Source organism: Ornithorhynchus anatinus, chromosome X3, assembly GCF_004115215.2.
Source record: "Ornithorhynchus anatinus isolate Pmale09 chromosome X3, mOrnAna1.pri.v4, whole genome shotgun sequence".
Lineage (NCBI taxonomy): Eukaryota > Metazoa > Chordata > Mammalia > Monotremata > Ornithorhynchidae > Ornithorhynchus > Ornithorhynchus anatinus.
The window spans coordinates 2136037-2151084 of record NC_041751.1 but is presented as its reverse complement, the minus strand read 5'-3'; the positions used below and the strand labels follow the sequence as shown (position 1 = coordinate 2151084).

The following is a 15048-nucleotide window of genomic DNA, read 5'->3' as shown; positions in this document are numbered from 1 at the left end:
CTACACGCGAAAAGGAAATGGTGTCCAGGGGACGAGGACTAAGAAAGAGCAGATTTTGCTGACAATCTCTTCAGGATAAAACTCCCAGAGGGCAGGTCTGCCAGCTTACTTCCTTGGGAGTTCATTAGCTCCCCTGCCTTCAACTATCACTTCTACATGGATGACTCATTTACCTCATGAGCTCTGACCTAACTCAAATCTACATCTTCCCCGGCCTCCAAGATATCTCTTCTCCGCGGATGTTAACTCAGTGCATTCCAAATTGCACTCCTCACCTTCCCTCCCAAATCTCCCTGCCTACCTAACTTTTCCCATCGCAGTCGGCAACGCCACCATCCTACCGGAATCTAAAGCCCCTAACCGTCGCATTGTCCTTGACTCTTCCCTCCCGTTCGGGAGTCCCCGAATCCTTCCCTCGGCGTCTCCAGAATCGACCTCTTCCTCTCCAAATCGCCGCCGGCAGGGTCCATCCCAACTGGGCTGCTGCATCAATCTCTTTGCCGACTGCCTCGCTTCCAGTCTTACTTCTCCAGCCTGCATTTCACCTGCTGCCTGGATGATTTTTTGAAAAACAATTCCCTGAGCACAGCTCCCCATGCCTCAAAAACCTCCGGGGATGGCCAAAATTGCCCACTTCAAGCAGAAACGCCTAGCCGTTAACTTTAAGCCTTCTTCCTTCCCTACACTCCTATCCACACTCCTCTCACTACAACCCAGTTGACAGGCTTTCCCCCTCTCAAGCCAACCCACTCACTGTGCCTCATTCTTGTCTCTCGCCGCTGACCTCTTGCTCCCGCCCTTCCTTCTGCCTGCCCTCCCCCTTCGTATACAAACAGTAAACTGCCTAATTCCACTACCTCCTCCGGGAGATCTTCCCTGATTAATCTCTCATCTCCCCCATCCTCAATCCCACCGACTCCCTCTTCAGCACTTTATTCTAGTGTCTGTTTCTGCCACTAAACTGTCAGCTCGATAGCAGGGAACGTGTCTGCTGATTCTGTTAAAATGTACTCTCTCGAGCGCCTGGTACAGTGCTCTGCGCAAAGTAAGTGCTCAGTAAATACCACTGATCTGATCTCCTTGAGCAGGGATCAGGCCTGTCGATTCTACTGTACACTGCTAATGGAGTTTGTGTCTCCTAGATTGGGGAGCACCTCGGATAGGGATCAAGCCTTCTTTATAATACCCTCCCGGGGGTTTAGCACAGTGCTCTGGGCACAGGAGCTTAATGAACAATCTATGGAGTGACTGATTCAGTCGATGAATAAAGCAAACTCAAACGCTTTAGTCGATGAATGCGGCGAACAACTCCAACCCTCTAGTCGATGAGTACAGCGAACAACTCAAACGCATTAGTGGATGAATAGAGCAAACCTGGGAGTGAGCCCCAAGCCTCTCTCTGTTCCAGCATTTTCTGTCACCTGCGAGAGGGCACTGGTTTATAAATCCCCTGGAGGCAGTTGGGAGAGTTCAGATTCCTCAGCAAGTACAGGTCAGAAGTTAGTGACTCTCTGAAAGCCCGGCGGTGCCTTAGGCTTCGGAGTCCAACCAACCATCCCATTGAAAATGCTTTTCTCTTCGGTCATTTCATTTTTATGAAAAGCCTTATCTTGCCACTTCAAAGGGGCCAGGAGGGGGGTGGTAGGCATCCGAGAATGTACCGAAGGTACTGGAAGTTCCCTAGGAATAAAAAGTAGTGTCGGGCAAAGTTTATGATTACCGCAGGCAGAGATGAGCAGGATTTCCACGTGCCTTTCCCATCGGGGCTTCCACCGACGAGTCCGTGGTCTCGCAGCCGAGGTCAAAGGTGACGGGCGAGCATTGCTAAGCCACTCGGCCATAGGTGAGCCCTTGCCTGCCTGCCTATGTCGAGCCTCGTGTATTAGCCAAACCAGACGGGACATTTCTTGAACGCCTTGTCTATTAAAAATGGCTGGGACGTCGGCTTCCCGCAAAGAGGAAGAAGTATAGAAGAGAGTTTAAATAGAACGCAGATGGCAGTGAAGCAGAGTTCAAAGTTATCCCTCAGAAGAGCCTCTCAAGTGTGGATACTTGTTCTCAGTCGGTGGCACTTATTGAGCGCTTACTATGTGCGGCGCGCTGTATAAGTAAGCACTTGGGGGAGCACAATACAAGTCAGTAGGCCCGTTGCCTGACCACAGTGAGCTTACACAGTCTACAGAGAGTCCCTCTGGGGACAGGGACTGCGTCTGACCTAAATATCTTCTCTCTACTTGTCTACCGATGCTATTATAGTACTCTCCCAAGTGTTTAAGACAGTGCTTTGCATACTGCAAGGGCTCATTAACGAAGATTGATTTACTGGAGATCGGAAAGAGCGAATTTGACATCCTTTCCTTAGTCCCCATCGCCACTTCTAGGAAAGGAGGTCCCCCGTCGGCTGAAAATGTTGAGCAAAGGTCTTGATTTCCTAATATAAGTCCTTGATTGCAAACTCTGTCTCTGGGTTACTCGGTTTTGAACCTAGAAATTGCCAAAGGGTCCCTCACTCCCCAGGTTTTAGAGATAATGGAGCTTTTAGGGTACTAATCCTGAAGATCCTGAGAGATTCCCCACCACCTATTGTTTAAGTTCTGTTACTCTGACCCTTCACTGAACTTCTTCCCACAACTCTTCATTTACCATTTTCCCAAGCACTTTGGGTCAGCGTGCGAGCACACACACACACACACACACACACACACACACACACACACACACACACACACACAAAACATGCTAATTATGCAGGTTTCTTTTCACTTTGATGTAAAAATAGTGACAAGACTGGGCAGCGAAGAAGATTATGGTTGATGCAATGGCCTGAGACTAGTGATTCAGTTTTAGGAATTCAAGAGAGACTCAAGGTGGGGTGCCTATCCGTTTCTTTGAACCTCATAATCTCCTCATACAGGACTCTGTATGAGATACCACTTTAGCTGCAAGAGAGCCCCAGAGAACACTAGCAGTTTCCATTTTCCCTTCGGCCTCCAGAGAAAACTCCGGAGATCTCATTCCGGCCATTTTCATACAAATGCCAAGTCGATCGAGAACCCAGCTAGAGCTCCGTTTTAGACACAACATTCAAGCTATTAAATAAAAGTCACCATCAGAAAGATACCTCAGGATTTATTTCCTTCAGCTTTAAAATGGTTTAAGTTCTCTGGCTGGTGGGTATAATTTACCCGTGAGGTTTTAACCTCTTTCTGGCCTCTGCATGATACATCTCCTGATCACTCCGGTCAGCACTGACTTTAAACTGGCTTTAACCCCTTTCAAAAACACTATCAGTTCTCTCCTCCTACTTAACAACTCTCCCTTCTCCCCTTTTCACCCTCTTTGCTCTCCCTAAGCCCATCTTCTGCCCTCATTTTTAAAATTATTACTGCTACTAACAGTGGTATCACTGTTATTAATAATAGATTATTATTAACAGTAATAATAATAAGTCCCCATCCCACGTGGGGCTCAGTCTCTATCCCCATTTTACCTCTGAGGTAATTAAGGTACAGAGAAGGTAAGTGACTCGCCCAAAGTCACATAGCAGGCAAGTGGCAAGAGCCTGGATTAGAACCCATGACCTTCTGACTCCCTGGACCTTGTTCTAGCCACTACACCAAGCTGCTTCTAGTGCTGCTTGAGCCTTGGTGGATCTTATTATTATTAATTATGATACTTATTAAGCATTTACTGTGTGTCAAGTCCCTGTCCCACATGGGCCTTACACTCTTCACCCCCTTTTTCCAGATGAGGCAACTGAGGCCCAGAAAAGACTTGCCTAAGGTCACGTAGCAGACGAGGGGAGAAGCCGGGATTAGAACCCAGGTCTTCCTGACTCCCGGCCCATGATCTATCCGCTAAGCCACGCTGCCTCTTGAAGGGAGATCCAGGTCTGCCTGAGAAGGGAGAAAGGCCAACACAAGCTCTGCCCACGGAATTCTCTGGAAGCTTCCCTGAGGAGACGCTTATTCTCCCGGGCCTCTCGGTGGTAGCACTGGGTTGGTTGGACTGAGCAGTGTGGGCAAGCACGGGGTGTTCCAAAATTTAGATCGGAATCAGCCGTCCTCGGGTAGAACATCTGCTTCGAAATCTTTGTATTTCTGGCGGGCCTCCCTTCCCTAGCTAGGAACACTTTACATACTTTAGCTCCTTCATTCTTGGCATTATTTCGGGGAGAGCAATGGAAGTTCAGGTGGCCATTTTCATTTTAGAGGCAGGGCGATTGAAATAGCAGAGGTCAAGGGACTGGGCTAAGGCTACCGGATGAGTCAGGCGGTACAGATGAACGATTGAAGTCTGCCTGCACAGTAAGCAGTTTCGATCAGTCATTTATGGAGCTCTCACTGTATGCTGAGCACTCTACTAAGAGCTCGAATTACCCTCCCTCCATGCTTCCTTTGAGGAACTAATGATAGAATAATTTATCAGTTCTAGAGAAAACCAATAGCTGTCCCTTCTGAACTCTGAAGAATGAGATGATCCATTAGTTCAAAGCCCAAAGCCTCACTAGATTTTAACAATGGGCGTTAAGATCTGGCTGACTAAATGGTATCTCAAGGTTCTCAGAGCAGGGAGTTTGGGGAGACGGAGAAGGAGTGTGGCCTATTGGATAGAGCACGGGCCTGAGAGAGTCAGAAGGACCTGGGTTCTTGTCTGCTGCTTGACCCTCGGGCAAATGTAGCTGGCCAGATTTCCAGAGAAGTGCTTTTCCAGCAGGGAGAATTTCAGCCCCAAAGGTGCGGACGGTGAGGCAAAGGGGCAAGCTGGATGGCAATCAAGCCTTAACGCAGCCTCCAGACCGTTCGGCTTTTTACGTGCAGGGAATGTGTCTGCTAATTCTGTTGCACAGTGCTCTGCACATAGTAAGCGCTCACTAAATACTGTTGAATGCAGCCTCCTGGTTGATCCCTGTCTTCAGGCTCTCCCCCCTCCGGTCCACACTTCCCCCGGTTCAACAGATCAACAGTTCAATCTTCCCACTCCTCAGAAAGCTCCAGTGGCTGCCCGATCTTCTCCGCTCCACGACAAGCAGAACTCCAGGTGCTTAGTCCAGTGCTCTGCACATAGTAAGGGCTCCATAAATACGACAGAATGAATGAAACTCCCGACCATTGGCTTTAATGCACTGTTTATCTACTCTGTCCTGCTTATCTACTCTCTGCTCCCAGGACACCCCAGTACACACCATTCCTCTCCGGCCAACCTACTCATTATGCTCGGTTATGCCACTGACCTCTTGCTCCCGCCCCTCCATCCTGCCTGGGATACTTTCCCCTCTCACATCTAGCAGGCCGCTACTCCTCTCCTCAGCATTGGCTTTAAACCCTTTAATCCTGCCTTATCTCGCTATCCTCCTAGGACAACCCAGCCCGCACACTTCAGCTCCTAATGCTGACCTATTCACTGTACCTCGATCTCTCCTAGCTCACCGCCGACCCCCTCGCCCACATCCAGCCTCCGGCCTGGAACGCCCTCCCTCCTCATAGCTGACAGACCCTCATTCACCCCCACTTCAAAACCTTATTGAAGACAACTCCTCCGAGAGGCCTTCCCTGACTAAGCTCTCCTTTCCCCTTCTCCCTCTCCCTTCTGCACCACCGTGATTTGTTCTCTTTACTCACCCCTCTCCTGGCCCCATTTAGCTTTTGTACGTAGCTGTCATTTTTTTAATATACGTTAATATCCGTCTCCCCCTCTAGACTGTAAGCTCACTGTGGGAAGGGAATGGGTCTGTTGTTATATTGTACTCTCCCAAGCACTTAATGCAGTGTTCAGCACACAGTAAGCGCTCAATAAATAAGATCGAATGAATGAGTGAATAGAGCATCTTCCACTCTACTAAATCCCAGATCCTAGTACAATGCATAAGCAGAGCTGGGCACTCAAGCCAGTGATTATGGCCGGGTGATCGCTTTCCAGCTCTGGAGGATCGTGGATGGGGACCAGATTCTCCTCTTTGACCAAGTCCCTCCTGGAAGGAGCTTCTGCCTTCACAATGGCTCTGAAGGGAGGAGCTTAGAGGGGAGGGATTTAGGTGAATGCAGTGTCATGTCTCTGTAGAATGTAGCTGTGGCCCCACACACCTGGATTAGGCTATCTAAGGTGCACATTGTAAAAGGGTAATGATTTCCCATTCCAATTGTTTGGGGCTTTTTCGGGAGTCTTACCTTTTGCCCTAAGTCCCTGAGTCCGTGGAGTCATTTTGATGCGGGGAAAGTATGCTACGGCCAGAGGATTCCAACAAAAGGTGGATTGCAAAACCCCAAGTATTGACCCAGGGTCAGTTCAGGCTGCGGACAATCCTCCTCCTCGGGTGGGGGAGGGAAAACAGTCATTGTGGGGTACCCTCTAGTGGGTTTTCCGGATTAGCCTGGATGGTGCACCAGTGAACGCATCTCCCTTCTCCTCTGCCCACCCAGCTCGGGCCCCCAGGTGCGTTTCCTTAGGAGCTGAGCCTTTGGTTTGTTGTGAATAGAAATGGGATTAAAAAGGAACGTAATCGACTACACATCTGGTTTGGTGGATGGGCGGGTGGGTGGATGGAGGGGTGAGTGGACGGGTCCGTATGTGGGTGGATGGGTTGATGGGTGGACAGATGAACGAATGGTTGGCAACTTCGGCCTCTGGAACTCCTTAGTATTTTGATTCCCACCCCACCCCATCTGTCGTTAACACCCTACCGCTTTCCTTAATATCTAGCTTTCGTATCTATCTCCCCCACTAGATTGTAGCTCCTTGAAATAGTTTTGCTGACCTTGCCAAGTATCTATCTCCCCAGCTAGATTGTAGCTCCTTGAAATCGAAGTTTTGCTGACCTTGCCGAGTGTTTAGAACAGTGCTCTGCAGACAGTAAGCAGCAATAATGTAGATTATTTGGAGGCAGATCTTTTCCCAAAATGAGTCTTCCTGTTTGTGTCCATGACCTTGGAGCCCTGAGCTGTCTCTAATCACGGGCAGCGGTCACTTTGCTTCCTCCTGGATCACTCCCGCCTCCACTCTTCCCATCCCAGCTGGAGCCTCCGGGTTTCCGTTCGCTCGTTATTCCAGCCACCCGATCGCCCATCCATCTAATCCACGGTGTTTATTCAGTGCTTACTGTCTGCAGAGTGTCTGGACTGGATTTTTTACTGATTGGTATTAAGCGCTTACTGTGTGCCAGGTACTGTTCTATGCACTGGAGTAAATTCATTCGATGGTATTTACTGAGCGCTTCCTGTGCGCAGAGCATTGTACTAGGCGCTTGGGAGAGGACAGTTGGGCAACAGATAGAGACGATCCCTACCCAACAAGTGGCTCACAGCAAGTTAATCCGGTTGGACACATCCGTGTCCCACACGGGGCTCACGATCTTCCTCCCCATTTGACAGATGAGATAACAGAGGCCCAGAGAAGTGAAGTGACTTGCCCGAGGTCACACGGCAGACAAGCGGCAGAGCCGTGATTAGAACCCAGGTCCCTCTGACTCCCAGGCCTGTGCTAGGCCACGCTGCTTCAACCACCTGTGTCCTGGACCCCATGAAACAACGCCTCCGGGGCAGTGTGGCTTAGTGGCTAGAGTGCCGGCCTCGGAGTCAGAGGGTCCTGGCTTCTAATCCCAGCTCTGCCTCATGTCTACTGTGTGACCTTTGGCAAGTCGCTTCTCTTCTGGGCCTCGGTTACCTCATCTGTAAAGTGAGTGTGAGCCCCATGCGGGGCACGGGACGGTGTCCAACCTGATTAACTCGTATCTACCCCAGCACTTAGAACGGTGCTCGGCACACAGTCAGCGCTTAACAAGTACCCTGATTATTGTCGTCAGTTTCTCTGAAACGGCTTCTTTCTCCTCGCAGTTTTCCACCTGTCCCATAAAGTCACCAGCATCGTCCCAGAGAGCGCCCTGCTCATCGTGCTTGGCCTCTTCCTGGGGGGCATCGTGTGGGCGGCCGACCACATCGCGTCCTTCACCCTCACCCCGACGGTCTTCTTCTTCTACCTGCTGCCGCCCATCGTCCTGGACGCCGGCTATTTCATGCCCAACCGGCTCTTCTTCGGGAACCTGGGCACCATCCTGTTGTACGCCGTCATCGGGACCGTGTGGAACGCGGCGACCACCGGCCTTTCCCTCTATGGGGTCTACCTCAGCGGACTCATGGGTGAGGGGGCGCCCAGAGAGCCGCTCTCTGGAAAAGTGGCAGGTTCCCTGGCCGGCCGTGGCGTTCCCTGCGGGGAGGACAGGCCCGTGAGCACATCCTTCTCGGCCAAACCATTTGCGGTCGTCATCCCCTTAGTCCGATTAGCCCCCGACTCTGACGACTGGTGACGCTGATCACAACCGAGCCTGGAATAATAATGATAACGATAATAACTGTGATGATGATGATGATCGTCTTTGTCAAGCACTTACTACGTATAATAAAATACAGTTATTAATGTGCCAGGCACCTAAGGGGCGGCATGGTCTCGTGGATAGAGCACGGGCCTGGGTCGTTAATAATAATGATGGTATTTGTTAAGCGCTTACTATGTGCCGAGCACTGGGGTAGCTACAAGGTGATCAGGTTGTCCCACATGGGGCTCACAGTCTTCATCCCCATTTTACAGATGAGGTAACTGAGGCACAGAGAAATGAAGTGACTTGCCCAAGGTCACACAACAGACAAGTGACGGATCGGGGATTAGAACCCACGACCTCTGGCTCCCCAGCCCGGGCTCTTGCCACTAGGTCATGCTGCTTCTGGGTGTCAGAAGGACCTGGGTTCTAATCCCGGCTCCGCCGCCTGCCTGCTGTTGTGACCTTGGGAAAGTCACTTCACTTCTGGGCCTCAGTTACTTCATCTGTAAAATTAAGAGGGTGAGCCCTATGTGGCCCAGGGACTGCCCAACCCAATTACCCCGAATCTACCCCGGTGCGAGTACAGTGCCTGGCACAGAGTAAGCGCTAAACGCGCACCAGAATTATGATGAGCCGCCATCCTCTCCTTAGTCTAACTAGCCACGGACTGGTGATCACAGCGGAGCCTGGAATAATAATAATGGTGATTAATAATAATAAGCACTTACTGGGTGCCAAGCACTGCACCAAGTCAAGCAGAACGGCCTAGTGGGTAGAGCACGGGCCTACCTAGCGCTTAGTACAGAGTAATAAAGGGAGCTCCGATTTGCTCCCTTTATTCACCTCTTCGTCAGCCCCACAATCCTTATTTGAATTAATGTCTGCCTCCCCCTCTAGATTGTAAGCTCCCTGTAGGCAGGAAATGTGTCTACCAACTCTATTTTGTACTCTCCCCAAGGCTTAGCACAGTGCTCCGCACACAGCGAACGCTCGGAAAATATGATTGATTCTGATTGATTAAACACGGTCTGCGGTCTGGCAGATCAGATGTTATCGGGAGCTCTAGCCCAGCGAACGTCTCATCCTAATGATTAATTACGTTATTTGTTAAGCGCTTACTATGTGCCAAGCACTGTTCTTAGTATCGTACATGTTCCTCACTGGTTGGAAAGAGACAGACGGGGGGGGGGGGTGGGAAAGGTCCCGAATGATGGGGTCGGGGAAGGGGTGTGAAGGGCTGGAATCGTTTCCATCTTCACAGAAATGGTTCGGTGCATTCTCTGAATTCTTCAGACCATTGAAATATTTTTCTAAATGGAAAGCCAGCTTCTAGCCTTCTGAGATGGAGCTTCATGTGACAAAGGGGTGGAAAATAAAGCCCACGCCGTGGAGGAGGCACGTTCTCCTACTTAGCTTCGGAGGGAGGGGAAAGTGGATCCAGGGGAGAGATTGTGTCAGGGGTGAGAAACCAATGCATTTGGCTTTAAATCAAAATGGTCATCAAGTAGTGGTATTTACTGAACGCTCACTGTGCGTACTGAGCACTTGAGAGAGCCTGAGAGAGGAAGGAAAATCACTGCCCTCTTGAAAACCACTGGCCTAATGGAAAGAGCGTAGACCTTGGGAGTCAGAGGACCTGGGTTCTAATCCTGCCAATCGCTTGCTGTCTGACCTAGGGCAACTCACTTAACTTCCCTGCCTCAGTTCAACTGTTCCCTCAGACTTAACCTATGAGCCTCATCAGGGACAGGGACTTTGTCCAGCCTAATCAATTTGTACGTATCCCAGTGCTTAGAACAGTGTTTGATTCGTAATAAGCGCTTAACAGCTGCCATTTTAAAAAGGGAATTTACAATCCTCTGGAAGCTGGAGCAGTGGAAACCCCAGTCCCCTCAACCATCCAGTGTGTCTCTGCACAAATTCCTCTTTTTATCAGTCAGTTAAAATCAATCATATGTACTGAGCGCTTACTGTGTGCAGATCACTTGGGGAGACAAGAAAATAACAATAAACAGACACATTCCCTGCCCACAGCGAGCTTACGGTCTAGAGGGGGAGGCAGATTTCAATATAAATAAATTATGAATTCTGATTCTCAATTCCCTGACCACAATGGATTTCATTCACCCACCGTTTTCTCGTCAGTCTTTCCAGTGCCAAACTCTGACCTTTATGAGATTTTTCTCCCCTTTTTTGAAGATGCCCAATGCGTAGCTCTGGAAAGTCATTCTGTAAAATCCTCAAGCACAAAATCAGGCAGTGACCCCTGAAGTGTGTCGCCTCTTCTCTCTTTCTAGGAGAACTCAAAATCGGCCTGCTGGAGTTCCTCCTGTTTGGAAGCCTGATCGCTGCAGTGGATCCAGTGGCCGTCCTGGCTGTGTTTGAAGAAGTCCACGTGAATGAGGTCCTCTTTATCATAGTTTTTGGGGAGTCGCTACTCAATGACGCCGTCACCGTGGTAAGCAAATCGCTATGAGCTTTAGGGAGTGTCCAGTTCATCCATCAGTGGCACTTATTGAGCGCTTCTTGCGTGCAGAGCATTGTACCAAAGTTCAGTAGATTCGTTAGATTCGATTCCCTCCTCTCGGAGCTTGGGGTGAGTGGCCACTATTCTAGAAGAGAGATGGAAAATGTTTTAATGAAACAGCAAGAATGGTTGCCGATCTGTTTGAAAAACAGGGATTCCAGCTACATTTATTCCCCCAACTTCCTATCACATTTCAGGCCAACAGAGCAATCCAGACCTGGCCAGGACGGTCAGCCTGGTGTCCTGCGGAATTCAGATTCCCTCCAGCTGGAAAACTTTGCAAAAATCCCAGTCTGCTCTATTCCATTCCTTCCATCCCTACTTCGATGTGCAAAATTCATGACCTCTTCAAGGATCTTTTTTTTAATGGAATCTGTTAAGTTAAGTAATTACTACATCCCCACTGGGGTAGATGAGTAGGAGGGAGATTAGGAGAGCTGAGGTAAATTCACATATGACTTCTCAAGTGGAGAAGAGAAGCTAAGCGACTTGTCCAAGGTCAGACAGCAAGTCTTTGGCAGAACGGGGATTAGAACCCAGGTCCTCAGACTCCCAGGTCCGTGCTCTTTCCACCAGGCCAAGAACCTTCACCAAACCTGCCTCCCATGCTGCTTCCCAATTTGCTTTCCTTGATATATTTAATTAGATAATTCTTTGACCCTGAGGAACAAGGCTGATTCCCTGAGTCCCTGGCCACAATAAACGTCATTCACCTACTTTTTTCTCATCAGTCTTTCCAGTGCCACGAACTCTCCCAAACAAGCGTGTCTAAGCCTGGATATTTATGGAAATTCACTTTGTAAAACCCTCAGTCCCCATTTGGTAGCTCCTTTTGGGAGGTAAGATTTTCTGAGGTGACCGGGGTCTCTCCTGGCTCCTTCAGGAGCCGAATTGGGGTTAATTAGGACCCCCTCTCCCCAATCTTTTTCAGTTTGAAGAAAAAGGGAGAATCACTGGGCTGGGAGCTGGGCTCTATCCACTGGATACCTTCCCCCTACTCCAGGGTCTCTGTGAGCTGCTCTGAGAAGGTTTCAGCGCAGAACGCAATGGTGGCTTTACCTTAAAAATGTCCTTGGATCTTTTCCCAGTTCTCCGTCGCCACTGTGGGGGATGATCAGAATATTAGAAAAAAGATAATGTCTCAGGGCTGCAGCTATTCTGCGATCTCAGCGAAATGGCAGGCCCCCGAATCCAGGTTCCAGAACTCCCCGGGGAGACTTTTGAGGATGAAACCGAGCCCTATATTACATCCGTAGTGAGATTAATTCTGCCTCTACAATCTCTTCTCTTGGAGCAGCCACTGACAGACCCTCCTACTCCTTCTGAGACTCTCGGGACTCCTTTTGATTTCATAAATCAAAGCAGCATGGCTTAGTGGAAGGAGCACAGGCCAACTGTTCATTCACTCGGTCGTATTTATTGAGCACTTATCGTGTGAAGCACCGTACTGAGCGCTTGGCAGAGTACACTATAAGAATAAACGGACACTTTCTCTGCCCAAGACGGGGAGCGACTGCGAAGAGCAACCCAAAGTCTTGCAAACGCTGCACCATTAAGTAAGAAATAAGTGCTTTGGCCATTTACAACTTTATCTTTCCCAAATAGACTCAGACCAACCAAGCCACTCTATGCTTTGTTCTCAGTACTTTCAGAATGTGGCTTGAGTGAAAGGAGGAATTCACATATCCTAGCACCCAGCCTGACACCTTAGCCTTCAGTTCACTGAGTCTGTTGAGGTGGAGGAACAGTGTTCTAAACACTATGATAGATTGATTACAAGCTAATCGGGTTGGACCCAGTCCCTGTCCCCCGTGGGGCTCACAGTCTTAATTCCCTTTTTACAGATGAGGAAACTGAGGCCCAGAGAAGCAAAGCAGCTTGCCCAAGGTCCCACAGCAGATGAGTGGCGGAGCCGGGGTTAATAATGTTGGTATTTGTTAAGCGCTTACTATGTGCCGAGCACTGTTCTAAGCGCTGGGGTGGACATAGGGGAATCAGGTTGTCCCACGTGGGGCTCACAGTCTTGATCCCCATTTTACAGATGAGGGAACTGAGGCACAGAGAAGTTAAGTGACTTGCCCACAGTCACACAGCCGACAAGTGGCAGAGCTGGGTTTCGAACTCATAAGCCCTGACTCCAAAGCCCATGCTCTTTCCACTGAGCCACGCTGCCCACGACCTTCTAACTTGCAGGCCCTCGCTCTGTCCACTACGCCTTGCGGGCTTTCGTGTTGCTTTATGTAGTTCGGAAGCATCTTTGAATTCTATATCTTGTGTTTGCTCTTAGGTGCTGTACAATGTCTTTGACTCTTTCGTTGCGTTGGGTATGGACCAAGTGACCGGAGTGGACTGTGTGAAAGGCATAGGTGCGTCCGCTGGGGTTCCCCCGCTTCCGCTCTGGGTGGGCTCACCGTTCCCCCGAAACTCACGCGGGAGTGTGGGTGGGTGGACGGGTGAGGATGTGACCGAGAGCCCTGCCGTAGGTCGGGGAGGGCAGAATTGGGATTTTACCCCCGCCGTCGCACGCGCACCGCGCCTCTCCTCCGGGCACAAGAGATGGAACGGTTCTGAATGACCGTCTGCAGGTCTTGGTATCCCGCAAAGAGAAAGAACCAAGTCAGCCCTGATCTTGTGCGGGGCATTCCTCAGCCGCAAGAATTTGGAGTGGGACTTTAGCCCACACCAGCTCCTCTGGACACAGGCCCTTCCTATGCCAGCCGAACAGTAGGCTCACAGATCCGGTCTCAGCCTCGCCTAGTCTCTGCGGGGGGCCGATGAGAGAGGATCTTGGGGGATTCCAGTTGATGATAATGCTATTTCTTAAGTGCTCACAGTGAACTACACGCTGGGATAGATCCAAGATAATCAGGCTCCAGGTGGGGCTCACAGCCTAGGGAGGACAGGCATCAAATCCCCATTTTACAGTTGAGGGGGGCTGAGGCTCAGGGAAGTTAGTGGGGGATTCCAGTTGATGATAATGCTGTTTCTTAAGTGCATACTATGAGCGAGGCGCTGAGCTAAGCGTGGGGCAGATCCAAGATACTGTGCATACTGTGAGCGAAGCCCTGAGCTAAGCGTGGGGCAGATCCAAGATACTCAGGCTCCACATGGGGCTCCAGTCTAGAGAGGACAGGCATCAAATCCCCATTTTACAGTTGAGGGAGGCTGAGGCTCAGGGAAGTTAGTGGATGAGCAGGGTTTAGAAATCAGGCCCTCTGGCTCCCGGGCCCGTGCTCTTTCCACTACGCCAAACTGCTTCTCGGCGGTTGCCGTATGGGATGCCTGGGCTTGGGCGTCCTCCAGACCCACGAGGGGAGAAGCCAGCCAGTCAGAAGCAGAGAGTAGAGCACCTTGCTTCTGTCTGAACGAGGTTACTCAGTAGGTCGGGATCAGCGGGCGGCGGGGATGACCAGAGCCGTGGGGAACGACGAGCCCATCGACCCGGCTTGGAAGGCAGCACGATAACCGGGCCCCGCCTCTCTCGTAGTGTCGTTCTTCGTGGTGAGCCTGGGAGGGACCCTCATCGGCATCATCTTCGCCTTCCTCCTCTCCTTGGTCACCCGCTTCACCAAACACGTCCGCATCATCGAGCCGGGCTTCGTCTTCATCCTGTCCTACCTGTCCTACCTCACCTCCGAGATGCTTTCCCTGTCTGCCATTCTGGCGTAAGTCTCCCGGGCCCCTCCTCCTCTACCCGCCGCCAGCTCCCACCCCTCCTGCCCCCGTGGCCGCGAGGGTTGTAGACGGGGGCTACCGCTGAGTCCGGGAGGGCCCCGGAAAGGGGTGGGCTCTTAAACAGTCAGCCAACCTTATTTATCGAGCGCTTACTGTGTGCGGGGCACTGTAGTGAGCGCAGTAAGTTCCTCAACAGCCCTCTTTGTCAGCCCCAAGACCCAAGTTTTTAACCACATCAGTCCACGTACTGTTAGTCACCTCTTCGCCCCAGCCAGGAACCCTGACCCTAACAGAATTTCCTGCCTTTCTCCTTTTTTAATGGCATTGGGTTAGTGACTTACCCAGGGTCACGCAGCAGTCACGTGGCCGAGCCAGGATTAGAACCAGGTCCTCTTGACTCCCGTGTCCGTGCTCTTGCTACTAGGCCATGCTGGTCCCTGAAGGAGTTGAGCTGATTTCATTGATTTCCCCCGTCTACCCACTATCAGAAGGGGAGACCGTGAAACTAGTTTTCTGGGCTGGGTCCTTTGCCTTC

At 50.6% G+C, this 15048-nt stretch overlaps 1 protein-coding gene across 4 annotated transcripts in view; it reads left to right on the top strand.

Moving 5' to 3' along the window:
- Positions 1 to 15048, top strand: part of SLC9A3 (solute carrier family 9 member A3) — a 63162-nt gene that overhangs the window by 22086 nt on the left and 26028 nt on the right. For all 4 annotated transcript variants that reach the window (XM_029053841.1, XM_029053842.1, XM_029053844.1 and 1 more), the window contains exons 2-5: positions 7830 to 8132; positions 10609 to 10769; positions 13126 to 13204; positions 14326 to 14503. In XM_029053841.1, the coding sequence (XP_028909674.1) occupies positions 7830 to 8132; positions 10609 to 10769; positions 13126 to 13204; positions 14326 to 14503 (721 nt within the window). The remainder of the gene's footprint in view (positions 1 to 7829; positions 8133 to 10608; positions 10770 to 13125; positions 13205 to 14325; positions 14504 to 15048) is intronic.